The sequence below is a fragment of the Eptatretus burgeri genome, chromosome 14, assembly GCF_056783735.1.
Source record: "Eptatretus burgeri isolate ZD-2024b chromosome 14, Ebu_testis_v1, whole genome shotgun sequence".
NCBI classification, from domain to species: domain Eukaryota; kingdom Metazoa; phylum Chordata; class Myxini; order Myxiniformes; family Myxinidae; genus Eptatretus; species Eptatretus burgeri.
The window spans coordinates 45,002,713-45,021,023 of record NC_140974.1 but is presented as its reverse complement, the minus strand read 5'-3'; the positions used below and the strand labels follow the sequence as shown (position 1 = coordinate 45,021,023).

Genomic DNA, 18,311 nt, shown 5'->3' with positions numbered 1-18,311 from the left:
GGCGATGAACTAATTTATTACGTAAGCAAAGTCGATGTCATTTCCTTTTTCCATCCTCCATTATTTACTTTTAGAACTGATTTGGTGAATACAATGCACATTTTCACGGAGCCTGCCTCACCCCGGGAAGGATACCCAAAGCAAAAAAGCTATCTGCCTGTTAAACCGTTCACGTCACGTTGATACTGTTCATGAAGTCACGAGGAGGAAACTTTTGTGAGGGTGCAATGCATGATGCTGATTGAACATCTTGTCCATTTGATAACTGGGCTGGGTGCCATCAGCAAAGCAACATTGAGTTCGTTCAGGGTATCGTCACGTCCTGTGCTTTGCCATGCCTCAAAAACTAAGTTGTTGGCAGTTCTGGCCAAATTCCCTTGAGGTGTGTACACCGACCTCTGAGGTGTCTAGGCTGCGTTCAAATTTGACACTGGCTATAAAATGTCATCTTGGTGTCGTGCAGGTCCGGTGCTAAATCAACCTGTTAGATGTTAAGCTGGATGTACCATCCTATAATATGTGGATGGTGAAGATCCCATCTTGTCTTTTGTGAAGAGTCAGAGTAATTGTCAGTTCCCTGAAATTTCAAATTCTTGCATTCTATAATTAAGTACTTTGCACTGTCAAACCTAGACAACTAGTTTGTGAAAGACTGGGATGAAAATGTATTCTTTGTATACAACATTGAGGCTTGTGAAGGAGTGAGGACATTAACAGAATAAAAGGAGTGGAGGTTAAAAATTTTTTTTTTTTTAAACCCACACTGGGAAAAATAGAGGGCCTTGAGAAATAAAGGATGAGGGGTAGAAGTTGCTTTCAACTGCTCCCTAATCGGGGCTGTCAAGAATGTCTTGGACCCCTTTAGCTTGATGAGAGGGGCAATACCCCTGGGCACTCACCTCCAAGCACAATGATACTGAGGAGGAAGTTAATGTGGGATGGAATTGGGAAAATGAACTGTTATAGCAAATACCTATTTTGGGGAGCAAACCCCCCCACCTCCTGTAAAACTTCTTGGATCTTGATTTTATTTATTTTAAATAGCATGAGCAAACTTTGGTGCATCATTGGTGATGAAGGTTTTGGTCAAGTTTCATCGAAGTTGTGTGTGGTTTTGGGGGGGCACCCCTCCCCATAAGCCCCTTTTGGGCCTGGGTTTTTATTTTTCTTATTTATTTTTAATGCCATGAGCAAACTTTGGTACATACCAGGTGATGAAGGTTGTCAAGTTTCATCGATGTTGTGCGTGTAGTTTCAAAATCAATTGCAAATGTTTGTGGACGGACGACGCGCCATCCCATAAGTTCCCTGGAATTCTTCCAGGTGAGCTAAAAGTCATATCGAGGCGTCTTTAAGAACAAAAGGTAAAGAGTAAATTAATACAAGTGCAGGCTTATTGAGGAATAATAGAGAGTGGTTAGTGATGGGAGATTTATTAAATAGTTACTTTGTTTTAATATTTATCCAAGAACAGTCAAGGAAGTGAGGAAGAGCTTTTAGAACAGTTGCAAATAAGAGGGAAAGAAGTAAAGAAACAAAAACTAAAAGATTATCAAGCTCTTGGCCACAAATTATGCACCTGAGAGTATTGAGGGAGGTGCAGAGTCATGAGATTATCTCTACCAGTTCAGTAGCCTGATGCTGGCTTCATGGTGAAGGTGGCTGGCTTGAGATCTTAGGGTCTCGAGTTTGAGTCGGTCGTTTCATTAAATCAAGTACCAAGTACCATTAAATTAAATAAAACACCAAGTGGGTTGATTCAGCCTGTCATCCTTCCGAGGTCGGCAAAATGAGTACCAGCTTATTGGGAATGGGGCACTGTATTAAAGGCAAAGCCATGCTTACAGAAATGATGCAACCAGAAGCCATAGGCTTCATACAAAATAATGACATAAACCAGAGGATGAGAGAAATGGCTACAATGTAACACTGTCGTTCCTACGCCGGGATGGATAAGCCCTGTCCCAAACAAAGGTAAAATTAAGCTTCATGTAAATTTGGTACCAATGCAAGGTCCATTCTTACATGTCAGTTTTTATTTAAATTTCTATTTTTTACTTAATCAAAGTAGAACAATGTCATCGCGATGTTGACCGATATGACTAAGTCCACATAATTACATACTTGCACCAAGTTTGATTTAAATCCCTTCAGATATTCTGAAATATCACTTTTTTTTTTTTTACCAAACATGACCTTTTGACCTTTGATGCCAAAATCTAATGGGTTCATCTTTGCCTCATAAGATATATACTTGTACCAAGTTTGGTCAAAATGCCATCACAAGTCAGGGCAGTAACAATTTTTAACCTCATGAGATGTCTGACCTTTGACCCCATAATTTAATCAGTTCATCTTTACATCATAATACATACTTGTACCAAGTTTGTCTTGGATCCCTTCTGCTGTGAAGTTATGGTGGTAATGAAAACCTATTATGGACTCGACCTTTGACCTTGATGCCATCATCAAATCAGTTAATCTTTACATCATAATATATACTTTCATACAAAGTTTGGTCAAAATCCCATCACTGGTTCACAAGTTAGTGCAGGAACAGAATTTTCTTTACCAAATGAGCTGTGTGACCTTTGACCTCATAATTTAATCAGTTCATTGGTACATACTTGTACCAAGTTTGACTTTGATCCCTTTAGCAGTTCTTAACTTTTCATGGTAACAAAAGCTCATCACAGAAGTACGGACTTTGAAGGCGGAGGTATAAAAATGAAAGTTCATGGAACACCTTGCCCTGTGCATTGAAGGGTGTTTTCAACTCTCGCTTTGTGCTTCCGAGAACTATCTATATTTTTTATGAACTGCAATTTTGTCAATCTCCATTATGTATGGATGGACACAAAGACAAACTTGCTTGGCTGAGGTGGCAAAATATTTTGTCCACGTACTGCTAAATTGGAGGTTTTTGGAAGTGAAAACAAGGTCACTTGTGTTCTACAATGTTCAAGTTGATATGAAATCCTTCCTTTTCTCCAACAACCTCATTGCTGATCACCACTGTGGTTTCAGACCAGGTCACTCCACTTCAACTCACCCAACAATGGATGGAGGCCCTCAATGTCATACATGAGATCATGGTAATCTCTCTGAACATATCTGGTGCTTTTGATAGTCTGGCATCCTGCTTTGCTCTCCCAACTCTCCTCTGTCATCGAACGCCAACTGCACACATGCCTTTCTGACTTCTACTCTGAAACAACGTGTATAAGCCTGGTGTCGGCTTAGTGGTTGGGGTGGCTGGCTTTGGATCCGAGGGTCGAGATTGAGCCCCGTTGGCTGCTGAATTAACACCAGGTGGGGTTGATCCAGCCTGTCATCCTTCCGAGGTCAGCGGAATGAGTTCCAGTGTAAGGGTATCGGGACACAACAGCGGCATAATCAACAAAATGATTGCTACCAAGTAGCCAAGCTGCCATACACAAGAAGAAGAAGAATCCAACCGTGTGGCTCTGAACAGAATTCTTTCATCTCTATATCAAAGGTGGAGTGCAACAAGATTGTGTTCTGAGCCCTGTTCTTTATCTGGTTTTCATCAATGATCTCTCAGACTGGAAAATCTTTATCTCTTTGCTGATGACTCCACCCTCTGCCGTACCATCTGTCATCCCTCAGATCGGCAAGCAGCAGCTTCTTCACTCTCTGCAGATCTGGATAAAATCACAAGCTGGTCCAACACGTGGAACAAATCTTTCAACCGTGACAAATCGCACGCTCTCACTCTCTCTCCGAAAGGACCGTTTGGAACCCCCCCCCCCCACTCTTCTACTTTCTCAACAATCCTCTGGAAGAAGTCTTTTCATTCAAGTTTCTGGGTCTCACTTATCTGCCATGATCTTTCCTGGGAAAGCCACATTTCCAAGCTGGCCTCCAAAGCCAGTTGCCGACTGGGAATCCTCCATCATGCAAAGTCCTTCCTTGGCACATCTGAGCTCCTGATGGAGTACTGCTCTCCCCTCTGGGCTGGTGCTCCCACTTATCTCGGCTTCACGCTGTGGAAACCAAGGCATTTCGGTTTATTGGTATCTCTCATGATGAGGCTGTCTTTTGGCTTTTCACTCTCACCGCAGGCAGGTCTCTGGTCTTCCTGTCTTCCACCGTCTCTTCTCCGGCTTCGCCCTCCCACCCCCCTCCCCCAATGCTCTGTCTGCCATTAGCAACCCCCTTCTGGTCTTCTTCTTTCGGCTGCTCCCGTTAGGGGTCGCCACAGCGGATCATCTGTATGATGCGCATAGTGATTTGGCACATGTTTTACGCCGGATGCCCTTCCTGACGCAACCCTGGTCGCCTCTTACGACAGGGATATGGTACACCTATTTTAACCGGGGTATACACCGGCCCAGTATACTGGTACTCATTTCGCCGACCTCGGAAGGATGACAGGCTGAGTCAACACCCTGGTGTATTAATTCAGTGGCCCAACGGGGCTTGAACTCAGGACCTTTTGGATCCCAAGCCGCTGCCCTAACCACTGCGCCAACACCAGGCTTGGCAACCCCCTTCTGGTGAAACTACCAAAATCAAGAATCACTTCTCACCTTCACCCTTTCATTCCTCTTTTTTTTTTCCCCACCTTTGGAACAAACTCTCACACTCTCTTCAATCCCACTCTTCCCTCCAGGTATTCAAAATAGCTGTTCACCACCATCTATCTTCCATGATCTTTTCTACCCCTGTCAATCCACCTCAAACCCCCTCCTTCAAATTCCCTGTTTTCCTGTCGTGTAAGGACCTGAAAGTCCCTGTCGTGTCCATCTTGTTTACCCTGTGTACCCTGCCCCATCCGTCTCCCTTCCACAGATCTACTCATGTCTGTTCCACACTGTTTGTCCTTCCCTCTCTCACCCCTCATCTCCTGCTCCCCTTATAATACGTTCTGTGTGTTCGCTCTTGCACAAGCCTTGACATTGTGTGTATTTATATAAAAACACTGGGGTGGGGATAATTGAAGTTAAATAAAATTTTAAAAATAAAAAAGCACAACTCAGTTTACTACCGTTGATGCAACGTTTTTTTAACACCACCTTATTTAACATGTTAGATTAGTTATTTGTGCCTGCTTGTGGCCTTTATGATGTCCTGAAAAACAAGCTTCCTGTTTGGAATGATTTTAAATTTTGACTGCCTGGTTCCCATCGTGCTGCCTTTTTGGCTGCTGGTTGCATAATTGGTTAGGGGCACAGCTATGCCCCTATTTCGCCGACCACAGAAGGATGACAGGCTGAGTCAACCCCCTGGTGTTAATTCAGTGGCAAACGGGGCTCAAACTCAGAACCCTCCGGGATCCCAAACCACCACCCGAACTGCAAAGCCAACACTAGGCTATGACTGCCTGGTAGGGAGACAAATTTATCTTGCTCTATGCGCATGTGCAATTCCATACAATTTACCAAATTCAGACGACGTACTACTCACCTGCAGATCTGTGTACCGATTCGTGTTCTTCGGTGTTCAAAATATAAAATTCAATTGAAATGAAGTCGTTACTCGATCATATTAATGGCTGCAGACAGGCAAAGTGAACCAATTGCTTAACCCCACTTTACACTTCGTGTGTGGGGTTATAAATATCGAACAAGGTACATCGACAAAGCATAGAATCACAACCCGGATTGTTGAAACCAACTACATTCCCAAGCGTTACATGTAGCTATCAAGAGAAGTTTATGTGGAGGATGTTGTTGGACTCGAAACTGTGAAAAGTACATTGAAGGAAAAAAAAAAAGTTACATTCGAACGAGAATATTCTCACGCTACCAACCATACCATCACATATTGTTATTGGCATTGCTGTACCGACATGCTTTTACATAACTATACTGTGATTCGAGAAGTGCGTTTATTTGTATGAATTCCTGAAGCGCTATATCGAATGAGTTGAAAACTTGCGGTTGTTCTTAGGGTGTGGAAGAAGATTTTAGGTGTTAAAAACAAACTTTGTAATCCTTTGGATTCAGTGGGGGAAGGACTCCATTTCTCTCAATGTACGTATGTGTGCCATCGTGCCGCTCCCGGTGGGAGGGGACAATACAAGTCACAAACTCGAGTTCATAGAACATGATACCCCACACAGTGCAACTTAAAAAAATCCAAAAGTTTCATTTCAGTTAAGTAGTTTTGAAGCATTCCCAAATACACCACTGCCTTGAACCTTGTGTATGTATGTATATATATATATATATATATATATATATATATATATATATATATATATATATATATATATATATATATATATATATATATATATATATATATATATATATATATATATTTTGGAGTACAGGATGTACTTCAAAACTGGAAGTCCTTGGAAGTATCATGTCAGACGATTTGTGTACTGCAGTTAGATATATAATTAAATAAAATTAAGATTGTAAAAATCGTATAAATAAATCGTCCAAGTACTGAGGTGTGATCAGTTACCAAGCAGCAAGCTAATGCTTGCCAAACCAGCAGTTCCTTAACGGTTTTGAATGGAGTGCTTGCTTGAGTGCTTCATCTACTTGGCAAGCACTCTGGAAGAAACTTGCTAATGGAACACACCTCTGCATCCGTGTGTTCTGCATTAACACACCTCTGCATCCAGAACACACCTCTGAACACTGGAGGTTTTTGCCAGTATATACACACTGAAATTTGACGCAAGAGGAGGCCATTTGGTCCATCATGCCTGTGCTACATAAACACCAGAGCAATTTATATAAAACTAACACGGTACTCGGTTGAGCGCATAGCTCCGCCAGGCTGAACAGTTTACTTTTTGTATCCCACTGATAGGCCATATCCAAACCAAAATTGAATAGACTTATCACCTTCCCAACTCATCCACCAAGTTTTATCATAACTTGTCAACTTTTTGAGATATGCTATGTATTGTTTTTGGCCCTATCTCACAACGGTGAAGAATCACTTAAAAAAAAATTCTCGTTTCACCAAAATTTAATCAATTCGTCCTCGTCACACCTGATCTATCCACCAAGTTTCATCTGAATATATCAATTAATACGAATAAGAATAGTTGTACAATTTGGCAATAATAACAATGAATGTTTAATCCCCACCCTGGCCCAAGCACCTCTGGGCTTGGTGAAAGGCAAGCTAATATTCAAGTACAGCTGGCAGGTATGCGACAAGGCCGTGAGGACCAATGAACCAATGGGCCCACGAATATGGTAAAAGAAAATAAAGAAAGATCCCCAGAAGTATCCACCGACATAAAAGCAAAGCAAAGCAATAAAATGAAAGGCCGTGGTTATTTTAAAATGAATAAAAACTTTGTCTGCCCTGGTACGTGCAGTAATTTCGCCCGAGAGGAAATGACACAATCTGGAGATCGAGCAATTTAATGAAAACCGTCAGCATTCACCACGCACCTGCATGGGTTACGCCCATCGGCACTAAGCACATGTACATGCTGCTACTCCTGATATTGCCAACGCTGCACAGAGGAGGGCTTCGCCCCCAGGATGTTGCTGCACCCGTTTCTGCAGATCAATCAATCAAAGGGTGAAGACAAGCTTCTGTTATTTTTTTTCCCCCATTCTTATGGAATGAGGTGCAACTTTCAAAAGGCTAACTCATAGGTCATGTAGTAGGGTTATCCAATGCAAGTCTTTCAGGAAAGTAGACAGTTGACGAAGGCACAGGAATTATTAAGGGTGTCACAGCAGGCAGGTCACGAGACAATGCTTTGAATAAGAGGCTGCGATAGCTTTGCTGTGGGATTCAATTCCACACCAGCAGCTATGTTACTTCAGGCATGCCTCGGAGCAGAATCGAAATATGCTTCCTGGGAGCAGCAAAAAAAATAAGAAAAGAAAAGAAAAGAGAAATAAAAGCATGTGACCGACTCCCTCCTTGCCATAACGAGGCATGTAAGAACTTCTCTCCTACGTTTGAGGGCTTTCTTTTCATGCAGAAAAATGACATCATGGAAACTGTTCTTAGCGAAAGAGGCGAAAAACACGAGGAAGGCGGCCATCGTGGCTCGTGAGGGCTTGCTGAATGTCCTCATAGGGGGGCAGCTCTGAAAGGTCTCCGAGTGCTGCCACGGCCGGCTTGCTGCGAAGCATCCGCTGGGCCACACGCCGTATGTCCTGGGCGGTAACACCAGCTGCGCACAGTACAAAAGTATAGATGCAATCTGGAAAACGCTTTCTTCCTCATTCAGCAATTATTGCTGATGTCATTCGATGGCAGGTGGGGTGAAAAGGAGGGGTAGTAGGGTATGGATCTCACCAATCATGCTGCACAGTTCGTGAGGAAGTTTGCGCTTTCCGGTCGCCAGAACCTGCCGTCCAACATCTTCAAAGACGACCGGTCTCGATTCCAAGTTCATCATTAGCATGGACCGCAGTTGGGTCTTTGCTCGCTCCAACTCCACCTAATAAAATAGGTAGACGGCTGCAAAACCATTTGTGATGATCTAAGCGTCCCCTTTTTCGGTATCAGGACAACTAATTCACATAAAGTAACATTCGGTGTGCCATTCCCCTTGCCAAAATAATGAAAACACAGCTTTGAAGGCTTTAAGAGTCAATTAGGCCTCATTTAGAACTAAATTCCATTAAATTTATTGAAGAAGTTAAATGAGAATGTGGCTGCGCTCTAATGAAGTACTCACCTCACCAACATTTTCCCCCATCAACACAAACTCCCTCGTGACGATCTCAGTCATGTCCCTCACCTATGCCAGATGAAACTGCACAGTCAGTCATTTGCCCTCTCCATCCCACACTTACAAAACCCACCCCAAAGAAAAAGTTGTAAATAACAAGAACCTTGTGATCACAATGTCACAACACCTTGTTCCACTGTACCTGGTTAGGGTCAGCACTGGCGTGGATGCAGAACAGGCCCGTGTCCTCATAGCTGTAGTGATACGAGGTGGTACTGTACATCCAGTGGTACCTGGGAGTAAGCATGCACGTGTTACAAAGCAGCATTTGTTTTGTCGATTAGAGCATTGATGAAAATGATGGATGACTGCACCAAATTTATCTATTTAAATGAGGTTGGGTGTGGTGGGGAAGGTAGAGGTGCTGTGAAGATGTACGTAATCAAAGCAAATGGAAAAGACAGGACTGACCTGTTGAGAACATTGAGGTAAAGCCTGGTAAACATGCCTTTGCCTGGACCCCCAGCAGAAAAGGAGCCCCCACCACCCATGAGCATGTTCAGAACGGCAAATGGTACAAAATCATCTTCCTGTAAAGGTCACAAAGGAAGCTTTAAATGGTAATTCATTGTACATTTCTAAAACACAGTCAGTCATAGGTTTAAGCATTGGTGACACTGGGACTTCAGTTTGTGGCTTAGCCGACACCGTTCAGGATAAATGTCTTTATATTAGAGTAAATTTAACAAAGCGGTTCGGAGTAACTGCTGAACTGTATGGAAGAGCGAAAGCAGAAGTTCCGAAGTGTTATCAAGTTTCTCGGTCCACCCTCTACCGTGGCATCCCTCATCCTTTGGACAGGTAAGCTGCAGCCTCTTCCCTCTCTCCAGACTTAAAAAAAAATCACAAGCTGGTCAAACACTTGGAATAGGTCTTTGAATCCTGACAAGTCTCACACTCTATCATTCTCCAAAAGGACCGTCTGGCAAACCTTCCCATATACGTACTTTACGTACTTTAAAAATCCTCTTGAGAAAGTTCAGTCATTCAAACTTCTGGGTCTCACCATCAGCCATGGTCTTTATTGGGCAATCCACATTTCAAAGTTGAACTCCAAAGCCAACCACCGACTGGGCATCCTCTGTCACACAAAGTCCTTCCTTGGCACACCTGGTCTCTTATCCACCTACAAACAAGGCTTTCATCTGCAGCTTGATGGAGTACTGCTCTCCTCTCTGGGCCTGGCTCCCCCGCCTCACAACTTGCTCAGCTCGACGCTGTGGAAACCAAGGCCTTCAAGATTATTGGAATCGACCGCGATGAAGCCGAGTCTCCGGGTCTATTACTTCGCCATCTCAGACAGGTTGGCGATCCACTGGTCTTCTATCGCCTCCTTTCTGGTCTTGTACCCTCTGCTCTTTCCATGCTTTATCCCCCCTGGTTTCTGCAGAGCTCACACGGTCCACCATCAACCCCCTCTGAGTGAAACTAGCTGCCCCCTTTCCCACCAAAAACCTTACTACCCTCTTTCTATTTAGCATATGGCCATCATTCTAGAAGCTCTCACGTTGCCCCCAAAATGATTCCGACTGCATAGTCAATGCAAAAACTTTCTTCCTTCACCATTCTTCCAGCCATCGGTTGACATCTCTCGCTCTGATCATAATTTGTATTCTATTTCCTAATCTCGGGAGAATTCCAGAAAACATTACTTCACAACCCTTTGCTTACAGTCTCTTACCCAATATCCTGTATCTATTTTTCAAAACCTCCGAGCAAGCTTTCCCGACATCATTTGCTCCAAAGCGTACCACAACCAACGTCTTCCTGCCACGACACGATGTCATTTAACTCTCTTCCCTCCATTAATCCTAGCAAGTGGTGCACCACCATCTCAATTCATCCCGTTTCCTTATCCTTAATCTTTTATACTCCCATAGACCCAACCTAACTTAACACTCCTACCTACTTACAGGTTACTGCATTTCCTTCTCCCTTTCTCCTTCTCTAATTTCCTTTTTTTTTTCCTGTTCATTCCCTTGCTCGTGCCCAACTATTGCAGATTGCACTCTGTTCGTACACTGCCTTTTTACACTCTCTCATCACACACTTCCACAAGCCTCACTTTTAACCAAAAAACACACGTTATTCTGTTGTTTGTTTATTTATTTACTATTATTTTTTTAACATTCAAGGAGAATTATTCCCCATCACAAAGCTTCTTGAGATTGTCAAAACTACAAAGGTTGGTTTCATGGTTTACAATTCTAGTCTTAACATTTTACTGTATATTGATATTCCAAAGAATTGCCGTGGAGTCAAGCTGTGCTTGTTTAAGATTAAATGTTTTCTGAATCCTCCTTTCAAGCACAAGTACCGAGTGTTGTCATACCAGACATTTTACCAACTTGGTTTTTTGAGGTTTTACGTAGACTACATATCCGCACAAAGTCTTTGTTTCAAGTTTTACGGACAAAGCCTTTGGGTTGGCCCGTTTGGTGTCCCCATCTGAGTATCTGGCTCCTGGTGCTCAGACCCCAGGTATAAATCTCATGCATTTCATTTATTCAGTTTCCTAATGCATTTGTACTTCACGTCAAAGTACACTAATGTCACCTCATGTCCTTGTCCTGTGCGTGATGAATCTCCATGTCTCATTGTACAGATAAAAACAAACTGAGGCAACATTTTCGATATCATGATGAAGTTCAAAAATGAGATGAGCTAAGGAATAAAGAGGTGACACTCTGAGGCAGCCCTACCAGGAAAGAGCAGCTCTCCAAGCCGATGACTACGTGCGCAAGTTCAGGGATGGGCGTGGGACTGGGACTCACATCAGACATGTCCTTGACCTCCTGCCAGCAGACAAGTAAAACAGAAAAATGTTGTCTAGCAGATTAAGAGTAAGTGTTCCAAGTTTGATCATCCCCTCACCACCCTCTCGACAACAATAAGTTGACTACACATCATCGCAAATCCCCACGCTTCCCACCGAAAGCAAAATTGAAAGATGGCAAAACGTTCCACCAGGATTGACCCAATATCAAATTTTGAATTACAAAATCTTCTGTTTTGACGCCTGTAGCCCTAAGTTCCCACCCCTTCCCCCTGGGGCATGAACCAGGGGTCAAATCCAAAACGATCGTTATGTATTTAATGCATCCCCCAATGTTGTTGCCTATACAACGTTCCATTAAAGAATATTTATAAATGTGCCCGTAATTGCATTTTTTGAGATTTGACCTTTTGAATCCACTCCAGGACCCCAGGGGGCAAGGCCAAAATTATTCTGTTCTCGCACCTTCATGCCATGTATTGATCAGAAGAGCACATGATCGATCCATTAAAGGCAATGGGCCAAGATAAGCAGGGTGGATTCCTCTACTGTTTATGTACAACGATTTGGGAAGCTCTGTTTAGGTAAGAATGAAACTGGTCACTTTAACCACCACCCCATCATCTTAAACATAGTTTCCATACACTTCTAAAGAACATAATAACTTTGGATGGTAGAAATTATTCAAAAACAACTCGTTTCTGGCTGCTGCATTGTCTCACCCTCACTTCACCACCAGAATATTGTGCTGTGGAACAGTCGACTTCAGTCGGTGGACTCAAGCCCCAGGAAGGTTGTGCACCTGGTCACAGGGAAGTCACATGTTACATTGAGTAGCAACAAAGTCAGGACCCTCAAATGTTTTTCTTTTGATTGTTATGGCTTTACTCGAGGAGCTTGTACATTTATAAGGAATCGTAAACTACCTCACTCTCCCCCCCCCCCCACTCTACCCAATCGATGAAGGAATGGTCCTGCACCAGTGAAACTCGGTAACGATGTTAGCCCATTTTATGTATCATTTCAAAGTGGTGTCGCACATTTACCCTAATGGCAGAGGAGTTTCCTGACACCTTTTGAACACAGTGTTTTTGGATTTAAAATATGAAAACAATTTTTTTTTATCTCCCATATGACCTCAAACATGTAGGATAGGGACATTACGAGACACAAGTGTGCTGTTACTTGAAGTCTCAGGACATTATGATAATATGGACAAGCATACGAGTCAAATTAGGGATCCCACCATCGCAAGTAGTTGTTCCTGGCAATCCTGATGGCAAGATGGCAGTGAATGTTTGGCCCAGAGGCCACGCTTGCTGTTGCTCCGACAGCCTTTGTTCCCTGGTTTTGCCTCTAATCAACATTCCCACACCGGTTTCCACCGTCGCTACAACTTCTTCCTTCACATCTACCGTCACCAAACATTATGGAAGACTGTGGTCTTGGCTCCACTTCAGCAAGAGCACAACATATTACATGTGCGCGATATCTAGGTCACTCTGGGAGATTCATCGGCTAGCCACGTGTTGCAAGCCTGTTTGAGCAGAACCGACCATGGCTCATCAACCAACAATTGTGACCAAAGCACAATGATCTGTGCGCAAGTACACCCAGAAATCAGAAGCGGGTCATTAAAGCCATGACAATCAATTCTAATGGTCTGAAAGGGAGCACCGAGCCATCGGTCTTTTAAATATCGATAGTGCACCACCGGTCAGATGTTGTTCTTGGCTATGAATCCAAGCTTGATGATAGCATATTTTCATGCCCCGTTTTTCCAAGTAACTTCAATATCTACCAAAGACCGCAACACCCATGGTAGAGGGGTGTTCATATCAATCAATCCATGACATACTCAATGTTGCAGATTGTCCAGAGTTCAATTGCGACTGTGAGCTTTTGTGGAGTAATTTAGTTTACCATTGCTAAGTCTCTATACATTACAAGTTATTACTACCCGACAAACGAGCAGAAAACTATTGATGAACCGTCCCAATCCATTTCTAAGCTCCTAAAGAAGCACCATTGAAGTCGCCCCATAATCATCTTATCCGGTGACTCCAACTCTGGATATAATATAGACTGGAACTCTTGAACTACATCCAATTTAACCAGAGCCAGCAGCCACCAAAAGATGCTTGACCTGCTCCTTGAAAATTCTCTTACAAGACGAATATCTAACACATGTTGGATCTGATCTGATCCTCACTAAAAACATGATTCTTATAAGCAATGTTGCATTGCATCCTGGCATCTCAGATCATATTATAACTTTCAATATTAGTGGTAACTTACCAACTCTCAGGTCACCAAGAAGGATTGACTTTTTTTGGCAAAGCCGATTTACAATGATTGAAGGTTACGTTACTTCAGGATTTGCAACCGAGTTTCCTCAAGCAAATCCAGTCGATTCAAACTGGATTATCATTTCGAATTTTCTGAGTAATTACAACGTTGAGAATGTTCCCTCGAAGACGAGTTCAGTCGGTTTAAAACGTCAAATGAGAAAGAGTAATGGGCTTTTTGGAAAGCACGCAGCAGCTGGACAGGGGAGCTTGGCATAACTTCCGTCAGCATCAGAACAAGGTTGCTAAGGCTGTTCACCATATAGGCTGTAATTACATCAACAAAGTCATTGGAAACAGTTTTGTGACGAACCCAAAATCAGTGTTGAAAAGCAACTACTGAACCTCAAACCTTCTAAACCAGAGCCGGATTATTACAATCTCACAACAGTTTCCAATATATATATATATATATATATATATATATATATATATATATATATATATATATATATATATATATATATATATATATATATATATATATATATAAAGAGTGCGGTGAACCAGAATGATTAAAATATTGGTGAAGTGGTTACCAACGTCAACAAAGGTGGACAGAGGTTATGTTTTCATCCCCGTGTTTGTCTGTGAGCACAATATATGATTTTTTTTATATTGATATAAGGGTATTGGAATTTAGAATACTAGTACGTGCCCGTTTAAAAAAAAAAATAAAATAAAATAACTTTCAAACCGCGAGCAAGAAACAACAACCACAGAGGCTGTTTCTTCGCTCTCGCGTGCCCGTACGTGCGTAGCCCGGAAGTTCGCATATCACAGTTACGATTATTCGCAATTTAGTTTTAATGGCCAATTATTCAATTAGCGCCGACGTATTTTGCCTTTTCACAATGTCGTCACAAGGAAAAACACAAAGAGAAGAGAAGAGAGAAGAAAAAAAAAACGTTCGTGCAAAAAAAATAAAAAATTTACTTCCTGGTTTGGAGCATACCAGCTCACTCTGATGTTACCAAAATGTATGCACCATCTAATATGAAAACGATCATAACGTGGGGCATTGTGTTTTTCTAATATGGACTAGGCAAAGCCTAGAAGCGAACGTGGAATTCTTCTTACATTCGATGCTGCAATTTCCGGTTACTTCGGCCTGGATTCAGGATCAGCGATCAAATAATGTAAATCACGATTAAAAATTATTTTTTGATGATGCGGGAGATATCTTTATTAGAATCAGTGGAGGAAATATACACCATGTCTGATATTTGGGTCTTTTCATGTCTCTGACGATGCCTTTATCTTCCGGCATGCAGCATTCCCCATGCCAAAAACTGGAAGCAAAAAAAAAAAAAAAAAACCGGAAGCAAAAGGGTCATAGCCAACGACACGGATTCCAAATTGCCAGGGTATTGTGTTGTTGTTGTTGTTGTTGTTGTTGTTTCCTATTCTCTCATGTGCACGCGTTAAGTATGAAGCTCACTACGTTCGCTATAAATGCGCATACGAAATCGAGAAATTATTAGAATACACGAAGTCATCACTCTCCGGAAGTCCGTACATCATAACCCGTAATGGGGAACGCGGCTGAGGTTCCCTTCCCCCATCGGCCACGCCCATGCAGCAACGTGTCTTGTAATTGGTTGGTAAATAAATGGCCATAACTTGGGAAGCACTTGTCCGATTAATATCAAACCTTGAAAATGCACATCCTCAGGGCCCCAGCAATATATCAGGCAAGTTTCAATTAGATCGGACCAGTGGTTGTCGAGAAACAGCGGACACACACACACACACACACACACACACACACACACACACACACACACACACACACACACACACACACACACACACACACACACACACACCTGGAATTATAGATAGATACCGGTATAATGAATGAAAAAATAAATAAATAAACAAACAAACAAACAAACAATCAATTAATTGGGAAATCACCAACAAATCAAAGAAAGGTGTTTCCAATCTTTAAATACCGTACATGATTTTAAAAGGTTTGATGCACTCGGCTACACCTGGAACAATGGAACATAGGACGTACCAGGAAGTAGGTACACAGTACGTTTTCACTTTTAATATAACCCTCAGCACCCGAGCACCGTACAAGCAATGGCGTTTTTCTTTGCTCTCGTGGCTGTTTTCAAAGAAAATGCCAATTCGTTGTTTTTTTAAATTAATACGAATCGGGTGTGCTTTAGAAAGCCTGCGCTGATTACCGACGCAGCAATCCGCGATAGTCATACCGGCCTGTGCCGATTACCAATACTGATCTCTGTTGAAAACAAAATCATCTTTAGTACAACATGAATGTACCATTACGTATTTTTGGAACCTGTGTAAAAAAAATAAAAAAAAAACATTTTTTAAATATAAAGGACCCTATCAAATGCTTACGGACGAATTCAGACAAACTTGACGGACAGGTTGGGTGTATGACAAGGACGAATTGATTCGATTTTGGTGAAGATCCGTATCTGGATCCAAGAATTTTTTTTCATTTCCAAAGTGATTCTTTATAATTGAAAGATGGGGCCAAAAACTATGCACGATATTTCAAAAAGTTGTGGACAAGTTATGACAAGACTAGATGGATGAGCTGGGTAGTCGACGAAAGCAAACCGATTAGATTCTGCTTAAGGTCTGGATGCAGATCCGGCCTATCAGTGTAATACAAACTGTAAACCGTTCACCCTGGCGGAGATACGCGCTGTACCAAGTGCCGTTCTTGTTCATGAAGTGATTGTTTCACCAACGGGAGAAACAATATGACAAAACAATCTGTGATCATCATACGCAGCAGGGTAGCTTCGATGTTAAGAAAATATTGACATATTTCTTTGTTGAGAAAAGGTTGGTACCTTTTGTACATACGTCTAAATTAAACAAAGTGATCATTTCCATTTTGCTCAGGAGTGCACTATGCAGAACATCACCAACCAACAAGGTAGCGCTGTGCGGCCTCCACAAGGTGATCATGTTTCACCCCAACACCAGCCAAGACCACGCGATCTGGAGTATAGTGGTTGCGGAGAAATCCACGTAAAGCTTCACTGCCAATCAGTGGCAGGTTCTCCCTGGGGCAGTAACGAGATAAGCCCACGGTGTTTTCCCGAAAGGCAGCCTGCACGCAGCGGTTAGAAAGACGCAAATAAAGTCACTTGAAACGGACGCAAAACATTTGTACATGCGATAGGATAATCATACAAGTCTCTTTATTTGTTCATGCAACTTTAATATGATCAAATTTAAACAGATGCAGAGTAGTGTTGGTACCGCATGAATCATCTCGGTGAGGATAGCTTCAGGGTCGGGTCTCATGTTCAGATCTTCCAGCTCAAAGCCGATTATCATCCTGGTGGCATCAACCTCCTCATCTGCTTTCCATGACAACGTACATGCATGTACAAAATATCTCCGAATATCAATTCTTCACGTGAAAATCCACATTTAAATGTCTATGATGCAAAGAGGATTTCATCGCCGTGTGCACAAAACTCAACATATGCATTGTTCAAAAAATGAAAATACAAACAAGGTTCAGGATAACAATAAACAGTTGATGTCTTTAAAGCAATGAGGAATCCATCTGTATGATGGAAAGCTGTATGGCTCAAAGGAGGATATATTGTTACGAATTTGGAAACCATGAGCACTCAACATTCAGGTCCCAAAGATCAGTTATATCGGTAAGTATGTGTTTGTAGTCAGGGTCCCGTCCCTTTGTTTAATGGGTGATTAAATGTTCGTGCACTGCGGAGTTATTTTGATAGTCAGGGTTTTCTTTTACATTTTCAACAACACCACCTTCGTCTCGCTCCATCCTGACCTCATAACGCTCGCGGTGAGCGGAGTTCAATGAAGAACTTTGCGTCTCTCTCAACCAATCAGAGAAATGCGAGCGAGTTTGCTGTCGTTTGGCCAATGGGAGCCAACGCAGGACAATATTACTCATCTTCCTGTTTGAGAGGCGGTCCGCCGTGGCGCCCGCCACGCCCCCCCCCTCCCGGTCCAATCAGTGGACTTGGCACTCCTTTTGGCCAATCACAGGGGCAACGAGCGGATAGCGTGCCAAAACCATCCAGTAAGGGGGGGGTTACGAGAGGGAGTCCCCTCCCCCCTGGACGCGGAGTGAATAATAGATCGGCACGATCCGACTGGGGGCTGTTGGGGTTTGCCTGCCGGATCGTCTTGGATCGCCTCGCCTTGCCTGCTGACGCTCACTGCCTTGTCCGCCCTCGTGCTGGTTGGTGTCCGTCCTTCACCTTCCGTCCCTGGTGCTTGGAGTGGCATCGTTGTTGCGGGTTCGAGTCCCGCCGAGCCAGAACGTCGAAGACCGCACGAGGCGAACAGGTCCAAGCTCGTCTCTGGTCTCCAGCTCACCTTTCCTCAAGCTGGAAGCCTTCAATAAAGACCCGACGGGGTCCATTTCTGGGTGTGGGTGTGTGTGTGTGTGTGTGTGTGTGTGTGTGTGTCTGTGGGTGCCGTCTGATAAGTAGAAACTGTTAAGTGC

At 42.8% G+C, this 18,311-nt stretch overlaps 1 protein-coding gene across 2 annotated transcripts in view; it reads right to left on the bottom strand.

The window, feature by feature from the left end:
* Window positions 1-7,345: 7,345 nt before the first annotated feature.
* PMPCA (peptidase, mitochondrial processing subunit alpha) overlaps window positions 7,346-18,311 on the bottom strand; it is a 30,556-nt gene continuing 19,590 nt past the window's right edge. For both annotated transcript variants that reach the window (XM_085854589.1, XM_085854590.1), the window contains 9 exons: window positions 17,075-17,175; window positions 16,739-16,922; window positions 12,194-12,273; window positions 11,398-11,490; window positions 9,107-9,225; window positions 8,838-8,928; window positions 8,642-8,704; window positions 8,257-8,401; window positions 7,346-8,131 (listed from right to left, as the gene is read on the bottom strand). In XM_085854589.1, coding sequence (XP_085710715.1) covers window positions 7,962-8,131; window positions 8,257-8,401; window positions 8,642-8,704; window positions 8,838-8,928; window positions 9,107-9,225; window positions 11,398-11,490; window positions 12,194-12,273; window positions 16,739-16,922; window positions 17,075-17,175 — 1,046 coding nt within the window. In that variant the 3' untranslated portion in view covers window positions 7,346-7,961. The remainder of the gene's footprint in view (window positions 8,132-8,256; window positions 8,402-8,641; window positions 8,705-8,837; window positions 8,929-9,106; window positions 9,226-11,397; window positions 11,491-12,193; window positions 12,274-16,738; window positions 16,923-17,074; window positions 17,176-18,311) is intronic.